Below are 17,172 nucleotides of genomic sequence, written 5' to 3' on the forward strand. Positions count from 1 at the left end.
ACCAGCAACCGTCACGTTTTCAGCCTGCAATTTTGTCTTTATTTTGGCAACAAAGCGAAAGCCCATAAATTCAGATCGTGTGAAGATAAATATGAACAGACTGAACTGCCTGTGAGGTTACAGATATCTCAATGCCATCAAACAAACAGGCGTTCTAGGTTTATAGTTTGTAGTTTGTACTGTGACCGGAACAGCTTACTTTCAGCAGCATGTTATAATCTGGCATCTTACAATGACAAAGCTACTGGTTTCACTTGTTAGATTGCTGAGACATCGGTTTCAGCCAACTGCACTTTTCCCACACACTCTTGGTGCCGTTGAAGAGTTTGCCCAATTAGCTGCTTTTTAAAGCATGAAGTACGACCTGGGGCGTCTATCAAGAATCAGCGTGGTCTGATGACCGTACAGTCGAGCAGAGGGCAAAACCGCTTTTGATCTCATTTGCACTTTACTTCTCAGCTGTTACGAGACACGAACAATCAAGTTGTGGTTAAATTTATTCACCGTTTTTCAATGCGGACTTCATAGACCAAAGGCACGTTTAGAAATACCGCGGATGCGTAACCGCAACCGTTGTGCGATCTCCCTGGAAGCTTGACGAGACCTTGGGCAGAAACTTGAAGAGAGACCAGTGGAAACCGGATGACCGCCTACAAGTTGTTTACCGTCAAGTTTTTGCCACGTAAACAGCTATTGCGAGGTGGCTTGGCGTATGACGAAGAATACGGCAAAATAGAAAACACATATATTGTTCGATTGTTTCAGAAACACGGAGCGTTAGAGATACGAAATGTATCGTGTACACTCAGCCACATGTACGATTTCTCGCCGGCAATCTTAGGGTGCTTGATAACATTATTGTGAATTCGACAGTGTTTACAGGTCATGAATACAAATGCAAACGCGGCTGTTCTTTATTTTTCTCCCTCCTCTAATGTCTGGGCTGGCATGCTCTTGTAATGATAGGGATGCTATTGTCTTTCATGCATGAACTCCGGGGCTCCAAGAAAACTTGTATTATGTAAGATTGTTCTGGAATGTGGATTGAACGCACAAGATCTTCCCCAAGAACCCAATCCGGAAAGCGGTTTCAAGTTCAGTGATGGAGGAGTGATCGCAATGTAAAATTGCAAAAGTACCTGTTCTGCTAATAGAAATCGAGAAATTGGGTCATCGTCAGACCCTAAACCCTCCGCATTCCACTGTGGTCTACTACTAATTAAAGGTAAAATCTGAGAGCCACCGGGGCAATATTCCCTTGTCCCGATGAACTTTCTTGTCTTCAACAACTGCCGGTACAAAAACGTTTCAGTAACGAAGGTGACGAGTGCCACACACATAGGCTTCTAAAGAATTGTTTGCCTCACAAACTTTAAAATGCCAAGACGTCGCAACGAGGCATAAAACTTTCATTTCATTGTGTATAGTTCTGAACTTGTCTGATTTATCTCGTTCCAAATTTCCCGTAACTGCCTACGAGAGACAGTTAATGAGTCGCCGTCTTCCCTCTCATAACCGGTATGGTGTAGTAAATATAAATCAATCACTTGGCCCAATTACGTAAAGCTTGGCTGACAACCCCACTCAGTCTCACTAAGGGGGAGAAACACTTGCTTTGTGAATGTAGGGCGCTGAAGGCTCGGAATCTGCCTCCGAGTTATCTTCGAAATATTAAAACGACCTCCTTGGTGACATGCACAAGAGCATGGTTTGTATCCTTCCGTGCTGTATGCAAAGATCAAAACTTCTGACCCTACGTTCAGAAGAGGTTTCGTCGTCAACAAAGCAAGGAAGTTGATAAGCCAGTGCTGTTGATAAGCCAGTGCTGTTGATAAGCCAGTGCTGTTTTCAGTCTACATGATCGTCATTATCCAGCTGTCGGCCCTTCTTTTACCCTCTTCCTATCTTTTTTTTAGTTAAGCAATGTAAATGTTGTAAAACATGATTTAAACGCATAAGCTTATTATGTAGTTTATTGCATAGATTATCGAATGATCAATTTGGTATCAGAATGTTGATGATGCAATCAGATCTGAGGCGTTGTCCGTCCGAGTTGTTCATACTGCCGAGATGCCGTAATACCTGGGCGTTTTCGACGCCATGTCAGCCATGCATTTACTAGTAAGAGTCAAACCCACTTTCCTAGTACACGATTCGCGAGATGGCCAGTGGGTATTTTTCCCATCTGTGAGCCACGGGTCAAAGACGCCCCTTGCATTTGTCACCTTGCATCAGCACTACAATGTAAGTGCAGAGATCCCCGCAGTGGCACATTTTACTGCGGTGTTTTCCACTCGGAGTGACATGGTCATGGGAACACGGAGGAAGATTACATCCAGCCGAGTGAGCCACACCGGGCGTCGCACGTACTACGTGACACACATATTCCTGTCCACCCGAGCCCACCCTAGTGAAAAACAACTAAATTGCTTTTGGAGCCCCTTTTTCTCGGCATAATGCGTTTCCTACCCAGATTGTCTCGTCTTCTCGCCTGTTAAAAGGTTGAACCGTTTAGAGTGAGCCATCTTGCGATGCCATCACTCATGCCGAGGTCAGGTCGGCTTGACCTTTGCCGGCTAGATGGGCCGAAATAGATGTGTTCTTTTCAGATGGTGAATGGGAGGGGTAATTTCAGACGATGCGATCTTAAATTCCACGCCCTACATCGTGTACCGCCGGCATATACTGTGAATTGTCGATTCTATGGAGCAAAATGAGGTGTAAATTACAAGTTTTTCCCCCCGTATTCAAGATGCGTTTCAGCAATTTTAAAAATTTGGGAAAAGCGACTACGGAGAGGCCACGGTCGCCAAATGGACGGGCTGCCATCATAAGAGATGTAGCGGTTTCATAGCTGCACGCACTGGACTGTTCACCCTTCGTAACTCTTCAGAGAGACACATCAATGAAATAGTTTCAATGATAAAATTAAATGCATGATGATTGTAATGATTCGATCGCAGATTTCTCGCAGTGACGTGTAAAGCATGCAAATAGAAGAAAAATAATGACGTAATATGCTTTCGTCTGTACTGAGAAACCCGGTTCAACTTGAAACAGAGACCGTAAAATCAAATAGCTTAGGCACTTCCATTCACTGACGCTTTACCAACGATAACGCTATTGCCTGTCACCATCTCAAAGTCATCGCCCTAAATTGTCCAGAACAACAATTTCTGACAATATTCGAATCATTTGTGTAACTCCTTCATGCTGATATTTATTATGTCGGCAATCATTTCTCCTGGTCTGATTCTCTTGTCGAGATAAGTGGTTTTCATAAATTAAGGGCACGGCTTCATCACCGGTCGTCGTCTGAAGTCGATGGAATTTCACTCCTTCCAGATCCGGCATTCTAGAAGTAGATGTCGAAATAACCATAGTGAATTTACCGGACCTGGAAAGCCCTATATACTCGTGAACTCTAACCCTGTAGCGCACGTTGCAAGACAACTTGAAGAAGGCCCTTTTACAAGAGGTCTTACATGCGTTCACCAGGACTACGCGGGTCTCCATTTTTAGTTTATGAGGGGCACAGGGGCGACTGCATAAGTGTCGCCCAAATAATACCAGCACCGTGTATGACATCAGCGAGGTTAACTGGTAGACATGTAATGAATGTTGGGGAACTCGCCGTCCTTGCCAATCTATGGCACGCTGTCAGGAAGAAAGCGTGTTAAAGAAAGCATATAGCAAGGCCCCTCCATGGGTGTTCAGTCCAGTGACGGCCGTTGCGCTAAAACAACTCCAGGGCACTTCTCTTTCTGAAACGTCTGTAAAAGAAAAATGTCGTTTTACCTCTGTCTTGTATGAATTCGCCTCCGCTTCCATTTTACACTTGAGCCAACAACTTTTGTTTTCAACGAACAGAACGTCCCAGAGCTGTCCGCGTCAAGTCTCCACAATGAGATGGAACAGTCCTGGTGTAACAGTGATGTAGTCAGCTGAGCAATGCTCCACGTCGACTTGAGTAACCAAACTGACGAAACCAACAGCAACGAGAAGAAGGCGACCCGTGCGAAGGACGCGGCAATAGCTACTTCAGCGTAACCCGATACTATAAATGTGGCCTGATCAAAGGGTGAAATACGTCATAAAATCCATCTCCATCACATCAAAACTTTCTGCGGCGTGGTCTTTCTCGTTGTGTATATCATATTTTATAAGCATACAGACGTACACTAGAAAGGTGGCATTTTTGCACTTATTATTTGGAGGTTCTTTAACGTGGCTTTCCCGTTGCTGATCGTCTGCCCAAGAAAGTGAAAAACGCATTGCGTGCCAACATGTATTTTTTGGATCTGAGATGGAGTATAATAAAATGGGGTCCGTCGTTTTGTAGTATAAAACGAACATTTTTTAAATGTGTTTTCCATATCTGCTCGGTTGAGGTTTTTGACCGTATATGACTTTCTTGCACTTCCATTTATTGCCAGTCATAAATTAGACCATAATCGAGAACGGTACATCTGTCGCCGGTTAAGTACGACCCTCTTCAAACCGTGATGCTATTCTCGCCTTTGAGGGCACAATGTCCAACGCTGAAAGGTTGACTTTTGGTTTCTGAACAAAGACAGGGGGCCAGACAGTCAAGAGTAAAAGGTAGTCGAGAAAGCGTTATCCATTACTCTTTTAATTACCTCTCGTCCCGTCTCGTCTCGTCTCGTCTTAATTTGAGTACGTATCGTCTATTTAAAGATCGGTTGGGATCGCAATAACAGCAACGCACCGGTCAAAAGTTACCTCAGTCGAAGCCGGTATAGTTTAGGTTGCAAGGAATTCATCCGGAGGGGAGCATGATCGCACACGTGGAGAGAGAGCGACGGTGGATGCCTCTGAGAGTTAGTGGATGCATACTCTCTAAGCAGTGGCCGTGACCCAGAACGACATGAGGTCAATTCAATGAGGAGACATTTAAAATGATGTTCTACATAAAATGAATGCTTTGTGACCGAGATAAAAGTAAAAGTTACAACAGCAGGGCCGATATAAATTGCACTAAGCTCGCAAAATTATCGCACATCGCCAGTAAGGTAGTGGGCTGAGAGAGTGCATTTTCTTAAAGAAGAAAAAATAAACTTGTTGCAAGCCGCAAACAGTGAAGTCCTGCATGTACGTATAGATGATATGGCTGTTAATACATGTCAGCTATGTTTGAACACAAATGCAAGGAACGTTAATACGTGCGATTTGACGGTCAACAGTGACCGCTGCCTATTTAGGGCTTGTATTTGAAATAGATGATGTTAAAATAAAGCTTGCTGAAAATTTCCTACTGGAACTTATTACATGGAATGGTTTGTGTGGGCCATGTCTTCATTTGCTAGATATAGGCCCCATAATTATGCTGAACTCTCTCCTCTCCTAAGAAAATCAAGATAAACACAGTGTCTGATGGTAGCATTAGCCACTGTGTATGTAAAGTTGTGCGAAGAATCACAGCCTAAAGTTTTTATTTTGGTTTTATTTTGGTTTCTTTTGTTTTTGTTTTGTTTTTGTTTTTTTGTTTTTGTTTTTGTTTTTATCTCGGCTGTTAACATCGGTGATTCCTCTGTTGATACAAAGATTCCACTAACAACATTTAGTGTTCTAGGTTGGAAGTATGACGTTGCAAACGCAATGAGACCACCGCCGGAAACATCCGGGACGAGTTTTTTTTTTTCTGCGGTACTGCCCTCACTCGGATCATGTGAGCGAAGGAGCGCAGAAAAAAGGCTGTACTTCGATAGCGTAAAAGACCGGCCCATCTCTACATCGGATTTTAATCAGGTTGGTTTTGAACAAAGTCCGACTGATTCGCCAACCAGCGTAAAAACACACAACAAGCAACAAGTATGGCTCTCGTCAATAATCCACTCATTTTATTATCCATCTGCATCAGATCGTTGTTAACAGTAGTAAGTATTATCATAGTATAAAGAAAAGGGAAAACTGACCAATTTTAGAATAATAGACATGGGTAACGATTTTCCTTTAAGCTCACAGTTAAATGTAAAATGGAATAAGGACACCTTTTTATGTTTTTCATTAAAACGTTCTCGAAAGATAATTAGTCTATCAGCCCGTTTTCATAACATGGCTACTCATTCCGAAAAGGTTATAACAAAACGACGGTACCCCTCTCACCAAACGGGGGTCAAATTATTGCGTCCATTCTTTTCATCGTGACTGCCGATATATTACTTAAAGCCCCTGTAGCTGTAACTCTTGAGATTTGTTGACCTTAAAAAGGTTTTCTTTTTTCTCTGGTTTTCTTTAAATTCTACAAATTTAAGAGATATAGTCTTTTACTACTGAAAAATTCGACAAGTAAATTTAAATTTTAATTGTTATTTTGATTTCCCGCCATTTTTAAAAACGGGTAATATTACAAACAAAACAAAGTATATGATGTCCCAGAAAACATTCAGCACTTTGCATTATATTGGACTACTCTGTTGTTTCTGTGAAGATTCCAATGCATATATGCACGAATACAGTGTTCTTGCTTTATTTGCATGAGGGCGCCATTTTATGTTTGGGCAAACGTTTATTATTTATCTTGCACAAAATTGCACATGCAGTCCCTTATACTTGTACAAACACCCCTCAATGACTAATTCCCACGAACTTGTTTTAGTTTGGAAGTAAAATCACAAAAATAATGCTAAAAGATATAGCTATTGGGCCTTTAAAGCACTGGACACTCGAAACGAAGATTTTCGAGTGTAATGCGTATACAAACATCATCGTAAACGAGAGTAGTTAAGTTTTTTAAAAAAAGATGAAGTGAAGGTGTGAGCAATCGGTATATAAGACAGTGGGGATAATATAATAACACTTTTGCTAGCACTTTCAAATTCGTAAGTTATTTAAAAGGACATAAGCTATAACTTGAGGCAAGTTTTTCAGTATTCTGTTTTTGTATATCAACTACCTTGTCTGACCCTATACCGTTTGTCATGCTGAAATTTCGAGTATTCTTTTTGTCAACACAGCTTGTATGTGTGTAAAGATCATTGTTTATTGTTTACAAATGAAATCTTGTCCGGACTTGAATACAATTTTCAACAATAACAATGGAGATTGTACTAATATAGGTTGTGTTGATTTGCTAAATACTTGGTATTAAATTACAGTTTAGGGATTCAATGCAGAAAGTGTAGGGAAACCACAAAACAAAAGTTCTGAAAAAATAGCCAAAGATGCAGCTTATGGAGCTTAAGTTTAAATCCGTGGCACATGGCGGCCAGTCGATATTCCAACTTATTCATTCAAATAGAAAATAAAAATTAGGCTAATAGTCAATCTTGAAACGTTTCTTTACGTTGATGAAGCGCTTTTTGGTCCTTTTCGAAATGAACAAGTTTTCAACGCTGGTGAAATTATGAGAAATTGGTAAAAACCCTTGTGAGGACGGTACTTTGCGGCCAGTCAGTATTTCATATACAAACGTCATTGTAAATGCTAGTTATCTTTGAAAAGTGCCTATTTTCATTTATGTTAGTGTAACTCTGTGCAGTGTGGTGTTCACCTTTCAAAACTGCAAGTGGGAATTGGCTTATTTTCAATTTGCCATTTTCCGATTTGCTATTTGAGTTTAGGCGTGGTCTAGTCGGCATGGCGACAATACCTCCGTTATCTCGGTATTTCGTCAGTCGATAGATACTCTGGATGAAACTGCTATAGCAGCATTTAAGCGCCGGAAATGTAGGTAATTCTGCAAGGAAGAAGTTTAAGTCGTGATACCTGTATTGTGATCGCTGGTACGCGATCGGTGATCGATATTTTTAATTCGAAGATTCTGCTTTATTTCTTCAACAAATTGATTACTACCGCTTTAGAGTATTGACACTTCGGTTTTTCGGGTCGGCTTTTAATTAATTTCCAAGGTAATCACCCGGTAACATGCTGTGAAAGTTTGGATGTCCTAACGTATCAAAAAGGGTAAAAACTATACTTTGCAACTTAACATTCGTGTCGTTCCCCGACAAAACGCAAGAATTACAAATGTTTTAATAATTACGGGTCCGATGGACATTGCCCCCTACCGATGTCGGGCCGCGTAGCTTCACCTTGACCTTTGAGCTTTTCGGGTGGGACTTTTATTAATTTCCGAAGTATTTATCCTGGTAACATGCTGTGAAAGTTTGGATGTATGTCCTAACGTGTCGGAAAGGTGAAAATCTACTTGCAACCGATGCTATATCACCGCTTCTGAAAAGGCCGACTTTTGTTTTCAGGGGTTCAGTCCGGATAGATGTTTAGGGGCCCACTGTGCTCCTAAGCGCATAATTTTACTACAACCGACTTGGTTTTGAATACTCCAACTATTCCTCAATCTGAAACTGGGGAAAAGTTTTAGAACCGACCAGCTTCGTGCATATTTAATCGATTTTCTAAAGAGGCGTACCCGACCAAATCACCGAATCTAGGATGCGGCCCATGTTGTGCATACATTGCGTCAGGCGATGGTAGAATATTATTCATGAATTTGAAATTTGTTGTGTGTACCGGTGCCTTACTCTCTGCCGCTTTGTGTCTATGTTTATAACAATCGACTATGTGTTACCAATTTTAACCTAGTGTTATCGGATTATGGATGGGTATGATTATGATTATTTTCGATGAGCAAATCTTTTTCTATTCTACATCATGCGTGCAAATAATTTAAGAAATTGAAAACTCGAGTACAAGTCCGACATGGCTAAATACTGATGTCAGGTTGATCCGGTCTGACCTTGACCTTCGACCTTTCTGTGTCGGACTTTTGTTAATTTTCAAAGCAATTATCCCGGTAATACGTCACGAGAGTTTGGTTGTCCTATAATGTGACGGAAAGGGCAAAAAAATTCTCACAATTAAAGCTTACCCACCCGCAGCTAATAAGCCTGGAGAAGTGTAATTGCGGGGGGTAGGGATCACTTTGCCGGCCGCCGAAGCACCTCCGCAGGGCATCCCGCGATGCCCGTACTCTGCAACTTTACCCTGTCTGGGTTTTCCGACAAAAGATAAGTTTTTACTCTTGCCTCTCCCCGGCACAAGCCAATGGTGCACAGCCGGGCGCCGACTCATCTCTCCATTCGGTCACCTTGTGATGCCCGCACTAAGCAAACTCGATGGTCGTCTCGGTCTCCGTGTAAAGTTTTCATCATAGACTCTCCCCGACAAGACCTGGTCGGACCGAGGCCGAAATTGTCCGTCCGCTGCGGGCAAATCGGCGGGTCGTTGAGGCTAACTTTCAGTAGATCGCAGCGAAGAGACTGCTTTGCTAAGTACGATACTCCCCGATCCACACCCAAGTCGTCTGCAAGTAATTTGGCGCACCTTCCACGGTGACATTTGTCTCGCCAAACGATCCGGCCGGGTTCGGCGGGGAAGGCGCGGCCGGCCATCGGGTCGTCGTGCACCAGGCAGGTTCCGACTTAGAGGCGTTCAGTCGTAAGCCCCAAGAGGGTAAAGCCTCTGCACCCTTGGCCTCTCGGCCAAACACTTAAAGATCAAGTGTCTGAATCTGCGGTACACTGAGCAGAATCACGGTAGCAACGACGGTCTCATCAATAGAGTAAAACTACCCTGTCTCACGACGGTCTAAACCCGACTCACGTTGCCTGTTAGTGGGTGAACAATCCAACGCTTGGCGAATTTTGCTTCGCAATGATTGGAAGAGCCGACATAGAAGGATCAAAAAGTGACGTAGCTATTAACACTTGGCCGCCACAATCTATTTACCCATGTGGTAACTTTCTGACACCTGTTGCTTGAAACCCTCAACCTCGAAAGGACGATAAGCCGCGTTTTCGCGGTCTGTATGCTTTTGCCATTTCCTCCATGGTGGGATTCTATCCCCAACGAGCTCGCCTTAGGACACCTGCGTTGCCGTTTGACAGATTACCGCCCCAGTCAAGCTGCCCGCCTGGCACTGTCGCCGGAGCGGGCTTCGCCTCTCCCGCTCCCCGTCTTACCGGATAAGTGAAAAAACTATCAGAGTAGTGGTATTTCACCGGCGGCCCGAAGACCTTCAACAGAGTCGGACTAGAGTCATTGCTCAACAAGGTGCGTGAGTAGGAAAAGAGCAACCTACTCTCTCACGTATCTACAAAGATCCAACGCAGGGGAGACCACAGCTTTGGGGCAACAGTGTGCCGTATCGGCAGGGCCGACGCCATAGCCGCTATGCACCGCAAAAACCCGTACTCTGTCACATAGTTTCCCTTAAACCCTTTTCAAGCAAAGGGTACTCCCCTTTTTGCAAGGGTGTTTTGTCTTTTACGGGACGCCTAAATCGGCCTATTGGGCCCGATCACCGTCCCACGGACGAAGCCGAGACGGCACCATCTCTAGGCGCTGATGCACCTCTCCCTTCAGCCACACCGCGGTGCCCGAACTCAAACAAGCTCGATCTTAGTCTCGGTCTCCGTGTAAACTTTTCATCATAGCCTCTCCCCAACAAGACAAGGTGGGACCGGGGCCGAACAATCCAACGCTTGGCGAATTCTGCTTCGCAATGATAGGAAGAGCCGACATCGAAGGATCAAAAGATGACGAGGCATTTGGCTATCTACGGAGAGTAGTAGTTACTCCCGCCGTTAACGGCGCTTCATTGAATTTCTTCACTTTGACATTCAGAGCACGGGCAGAAATCACATAATGACAACGCCTGGTGGCAGTCCTCGAAATGTACTTTCTCGCAGTTTCCCCGGACGGGCTGCAAGAGACCGCCAGGTTTTCGCACTGTCCCTGGAGTATTCTCGACTCTGCTGATACCATTGATGAATGTACTGAACTTTTCTACGACATCTTGTTTGCAGCTATAAATGACAGTGTTCCTAAGGTACGAATCAAGAAAAGAAAATTCCCAACGTGGTATACGCAGGACTTGATTTGTTTACTCAAGGAAAAAGAGCAAGCTCGCAAAAAATACCGGGCTTCATTGAATCCTGCAGACTATTCTCGTTTCTCGCGTAAGCGTGCTGAATTTAAATTACTACGTAATTCTATTTACGAAGACCACTTACTTGAACTGCAAAATTCAATCAGCGCAAATAGTAAACGTTTTTGGTCTTTCGTTAATAGTAAGCATAATACTAGGTCATCACCCTCTACTGTTAATTATAAGAGGACTTTGGCTGAAAATTCAAAAGATATTTCTGAACTTTTTAACCATTATTTTCAATCCATTTTTACTAAAGATAATGTGACAGATTTACCAGAATGTAATCAGTACTCTTGCAATGTTCTTAACACTTTCGACATATCAGCTGATCAATTACTAGCTGCATTGAAAGAGATCGAGCCGACGAAAGCGTGTGGTCCTGATGGCATTTCAGGAATTATGAATTATGTTTTTCCAGCTATTTTCAAGCGTGCAAACGTTGTCCCTATTTTTAAAGCTGGGGACCGAACTGAGGTTGGAAATTACAGACCAATCTCACTTTTGCCCTTATTCAGTAAGATTTTTGAGAAAGTAGTGTACAATAATCTTGTTAATCATGTTAAATCTGTCATATGTGAAAGCCAACATGGGTTTGTCAGCGGCCGTTCGACCACGACAAATCTGATATCTTATATTAATTATATCAGCACAGTGATGGACAAAGGAGGGCAGGTTGACTCTATTTACTTGGATTTTTCAAAAGCTTTTGACTCGGTCGACCACACTTTATTAATTCATAAACTTCAGTCATATGGTATAGGTGGTAATCTGTTAACCTGGCTTTCCACATATCTTCAATGTCGTTTACAAAGGGTAGCTTTTGACGGGGAACTGTCATCATGGGGACATGTCACATCAGGTGTACCCCAAGGGTCTATTTTGGGTCCGCTCCTCTTTGTACTTTATATCAATGACATGTCTGAATGCATGAACCATGCAAATTTATCTTTGTATGCTGACGATTCCAAGTTATTTATGGCCATTACTGATATGTCCGATTGCATCAAACTACAACAAGATATCAACCAGGTTGTGAAGTGGACGAGCAAATGGAAGTTGTCATTAAATGTTAAAAAATGTTCATGTATTTCATTCACTTTGAAAAAAAACGTCAAAATATTTCCTTACAGATGTGCTAAGCAAACTATCTTGACTCGCACCAACTTTGTAAAAGACCTTGGTGTATTTTTAACAAGTAAACTTAACTGGAGTATGCACATTAACCATGTTGTTTCAAAGGCTTTTAAAATGCTTGGATTTATCAAGCGTTCTTGTAAATATTTTAATAGCATCAAAGTTTTAAAAACATTGTATGTCTCCTACGTCAGAAGCCACGTTGAATACTGCTCACCCATCTGGTCCCCTCATCAATTATATTTAATAAGGAAATTAGAAAGAGTCCAAATAAAATTTATCAAGTATCTTTGTTTCCGTTCATCGATGGCTTACTCAAGGGCTCTGTATAGTAACCTATGTTATGAATTTCGCCTTCCCACATTGGAGAACAGGCGAAAATTTTTAGACACTCTTTTTCTTTATAAAATCCTTCACTCAGTTTATAGTGTACCAGATGTCCTTGCACAGATTCATTTTAACGTTCCTGCTTTTACATTGCGTCGTGCTGTTCTTTTTAGACCAGTGTCAGCACGTACGAATATCTTGAAACACTCATTTTTATCACGATCTCAGACATATTTTAATTCTATCTGTAACAAGCAAAATTTAGATATTTTTAATAACTTAAGTAATTTTCGTCATGGATTATGTAAGATCCTTTTTCTGAATGATTACTTTTATCTCTATGTTTTTCTGTGTGTCTTTCGCTGTGTTGCTGTTTTTTGGTTATTTCTTATGTGAATTCTCCTGTCTGTTTGTTTACGTTGTAACTGTTATATATTTTTCGTTTTTGTATTATATTTTTATTTTCAAACGAACCTGTTATTGGGGCAACCTGTTGGTTCGAGATTAATAAAATGAAAAAAAAATGAAAAAAAATGGAAAGGACATTATTATTTGCGGGCAAAAGCTATTTGTCAACCCGCTAGGCAATATCGACAAGCACAGCTTGAAGCTGCAAGAGACCGCCAGGTTTCCGTTCTGTCCCCGGAAGGGACATGATTATTTGCGGGCAGAAGTTATTTGTCAACCCGCCAGGCAAAACCGACATCCACAGCACAGCATCAAGCTGCAAGAGACCGCCAGGTTTTCGCACTGTTCCCGGAAGGGACATGATTATTTGCGGGCAAAAGTTATTTGTCAACCCGCCAGGCAAAACCGACATCGACAGCACAGCATGAAGCTGCAAGAGACCGCCAGATTTTCGCACTGTCCCCGGAGAGGACATTTTTTGCTGGCATAAGCTATTTGTCAACCCGCCAGGCAATATCGACAAGCACAGCATGAAGCTGCAAGAGACCGCGAGGTTTTCGCACTGTCCCCGGAAGAGACATGATTATTTGCGGGCAAAAGCTATTTGTCAACCCGCCAAGCAAGACCGACATTACAGCTTGAAGCTGCAAGAGACCGCCAGGTTTTCGTTCTGTTCCACGAGGGGACATGATTATTTGCGGGCAAAAGCTATTTGTCAACCCGCCAGGCAATATCGACATCGACAAGCACAGCATGAAGCTGCAAGAGACCGCCAGGTTTTCGCACTGTCCCCGGAGAGGACATTTTTTGCTGGCAAAAGCTATTTGTCAACCCGCCAGGCAATACCGACAAGCACAGCATGAAGCTGCAAGAGACCGCCAGGTTTTCGTTCTGTTCCCCGAGGGGACATGATTATTTGCGGGCAAAAGCTATTTGTCAACCCGCCAGGCAATACCGACAAGCACAGCATGGAGCTGCAAGAGACCGCCAGGTTTTCGCACTGTCCCCGGAGAGGACATTTTTTGCGGGTATAAGCTTTTTGTCAACCCGTCAGGCAAAACCGACATCGACAAGCACAGCGTGAAGCTGGAAGAGACCGCCAGATTTTTCGCATTGTCCCCGGAGAGGACATTTTTTTGCGGGCATAAGCTATTTGTCAACCCGTCAGGTAATACCGACAAGCACAGCATGAAGCTGCAAGAGACCGCCAGGTTTTCGCACTGTCCCCGGAAGGGACATGATTATTTGCGGGCAAAAGCTATTTGTCAACCCGCCAAGCAAGACCGACAGACACAGCAGCTGAAGCTGCAAGAGACCGCCAGGTTTTCGCACTGTCCCCGGAGAGGGCATTATTTTCTTGCAAAAGCTATTTGTCGACCGCCAGTCAAAACCGAATGCAGCATGAAGCTGCCTCTGAAGCTGCAAGAGATCGCCAGTTTCTCGCAGTTTTCTTGCAGGGGAGACGATTATTATGAGGCAAAAGTGTACCGTACCGGCAATGCCGACACTAAAGCCGCCAAAGCACAGCAAAAGACCGTGCTTTCTCTCAGTTCCCTTTAACCCTTTTCAAGCAAAGGTACTCCCCTATATATAGTCTCGGCGTGAACCAGGATGGAGGGCGAAATTTTTGCAAGGGTGTACTGACACGTACGGGGCGCAATAATCCGCCCACTGGGCCGGCTTAGCCTCCCTCCGGCAAAGCCGAGACGTCACTGTCTCCTATATATAGTTTCGATATAAACTAGGATGGAGGGCGAAATTTTTGCAAGGGTGTACTGACAGGTACGGGACGCCAACATCGGCTCGCCGGGCCAGATAGCTTTCCGCCGGCAAAGCCGAGACGACACCCTCTCTTATAGTCTCGGTGTAAACCAGAATAGAGGGCAAAATTTTTGCAGGGGTGTACAGACAGGTACGAGACGCAAAATTCGGCGCACGGGCCTGAATTACCCTTCAACCGGTAAAGCCGAGACTGCACTGACGGCAAAAAATATTGGCCGCCTATGTCGGGCATCTCGGGCGCCTGCCGTGAGCCGACGTACCTCTCCCGCTGAGCTTTCGGCCATCACCGTGCTCTCCTCATGCTCCTGTACTGCCCCTTGGTTCAAGACGACAAGTTAATGCTCAAGCCTCTCCCCTACTCTCCTGCGGGAGCCCACGGGCCCGGTCGGGGCCCTTATTGTCTCTACCGCCTAGCCTCCTGCAGTCTCCGTACATTCCTGCTGGCACATGTCATTGTTTCTCGCACGGGAAACGACGACTTACGGGCCAAAGTGTATACTACCGGCAATGCCGAAGCTAAAGCCGCCAAAGCACGGCAAAAGACCGTGCTTTCTCGCAGTTCCCTTCAACCCTGTTCGAGCAGGGGTTGTCAGCTATATATAGTCTCGGCGTGAACCAGGATGGAGGGCGAAATTTTTGCAACGGTGTACTGACAGGTACGAGTTGCCAAAATTCGCCCACCGAGCCGGTTAACCTTTGCCGGCAAAGCCGAGACGGCACCCGCTCTTTTCTCTTTTCTTTTTAAAACCAGCTGTGCAACACAAATTTCATGAACTTATTTCATTGGTTGATTCTGATATACTGCATAGAATTTGCATAATGAACTACAAAGATGAAAACAGATGGAAGATACACCATATCAAAATATTTTTATTGTGTTTGTAAAGCTTTACAGTAAGGGCTGCACATATTCAAAACACCGGGCAACGACCCCTGCTAGTTTGTTGGGCGCTTGAAAATCTATTTCATCAGATCAGTTGATGTTCGAGGGAGACAGTGATCTTGTACACCTCGCAATAAAAAATTCTAGAAAGTTTGCGTAATGCATGTCGGAAATAGATATTGAGAAAAGTGACAAAGGCGATTGATTTCCACTTTCTTTAAAGCGACGGTTAAACTAAACCAAAAAGCGCGACTAGATCGTTTCCTGCATGAAAGTTATGATCATTGAAACCATATTGACAACATATTATGAACAAGGATATTCATTTAGAATGTAGCATAGACATTGGAGGGTCTTCAGTGTCACTGTCTATCGATGTAGCCAAGATGTAGATGGGTTGGCAAGCGTGAGGAAATTAATTCTTTCGTTATTAAGCGGGCAATTGGTACAAAGCCCTGCAGAGGGAGGGTCGGGAGCATGATTCTTTATTTTCTGAGATTTGAGCGAAGGAGATTTAACATTTACAGTTGGAAAGGGTTGTGGGAACATTTTATTGTAATGGAGAGAGTGGAAGCGGGAAGGTTTCCTGGCGGTAAGTTGGTAGAGGGAAAACCTAGTGAGTGGAAGGGAATTAGCGATGCAGGTATGCTATACGTTAATTTCAGGGACACACATGTTTCCATGGAAGCTGAAAGATTCCCATAGAGTCAGGAGATTTTTTGGCTCGAAAGTAACGGTAATCCCCTGAAACGAAACAACAAAACTAGGGAATGATTGTCTCATGTTGGTCATCAGCTGTCAGGCCAAAAAAATAATCTGCCGGAATTTTTTTCAAAAATATTTTTATTTCTAAATATGCATTTTCAGGGGTTCAGGGCGGTCAAATACTGGCCACAAGATTTCCAGAAAAATGTACCATACATATAAAAGGGAAAAAAGCATAAAAGACATCCTCGTTCAAGCAAAAATCAAATACCAAGTAACGAACGCGTGATTTTACGGTTTTATTTTCTTTCTTATTTTATTTCCGTGTTAGCGTAGCTCTAAAAAGTTTAGGGTCGGCAGGTAAAAAATAGGGTATGTCGGGTAATCGGAACAGTACATTTTTTGTTCGGCCTCATACCAAATCTCTTCCCATTCAGGACGATAAAAAGAGGGGACACGGAGGATGGTGTACCTTTTTGTCTCCCTGTTTGTTAGTTGTATAAACGTTAGATTTCACTTTATATGGCAAGAAAACGATTTATTGTTGTTGCACAGTTCTATACGAAATTACTGCTTCAAACTTCTTCCATGCACTGTCACTGTGTTGCTTGTGGCTGTGTAGATGAAATAAAACCACACGAGAGAGACGATTTTCAAGTATGAGATTTATTCTGTCAGATTTTCAGTAAATAGTCATCACATTGTTTAGAAATAGCCATATGGCTGGGGTAAGAGCGCACTGCCAAATGTATTATTTGGACTACTAGTTTACTACCGTGAGTTCGACCAACTTTGCCATGTGCGAGATATATAACACATCCAGTGCTGCGCCTGAACATTCCCTATCTGTCACACTGCGGGCCTAAAGCCCTCAATTTTGTTTCATAATAGCGTGTCACTTTTTCGCCACACAGCCTTCGAGTACATGAGAGAGTCAAGTCCACCTTCAACGCTATGTTTGCTAGCACTTTCAGATTCGTAAGTAATACAGTTATTTATCTGCAGATACGTAAATATT

At 43.2% G+C, this 17,172-nt stretch overlaps 1 protein-coding gene across 2 annotated transcripts in view; it reads right to left on the reverse strand.

Moving 5' to 3' along the window:
- The window catches only part of LOC139130991 (sodium- and chloride-dependent glycine transporter 2-like), a 31,271-nt gene extending 26,946 nt beyond the window's left edge, over positions 1-4,325 (reverse strand). The window contains exon 1 of one of the 2 annotated variants that reach the window (XM_070696876.1): positions 3,799-4,325. In XM_070696876.1, the coding sequence (XP_070552977.1) occupies positions 3,799-3,831 (33 nt within the window). In that variant the 5' untranslated portion in view covers positions 3,832-4,325. The remainder of the gene's footprint in view (positions 1-3,798) is intronic. The other variant, XM_070696878.1, reaches the window with a different exon arrangement.
- Positions 4,326-17,172: the final 12,847 nt, after the last annotated feature.

This window comes from Ptychodera flava, chromosome 4 (genome assembly GCF_041260155.1).
Source record: "Ptychodera flava strain L36383 chromosome 4, AS_Pfla_20210202, whole genome shotgun sequence".
In the NCBI taxonomy this organism is placed as follows: Eukaryota; Metazoa; Hemichordata; class Enteropneusta; family Ptychoderidae; genus Ptychodera; species Ptychodera flava.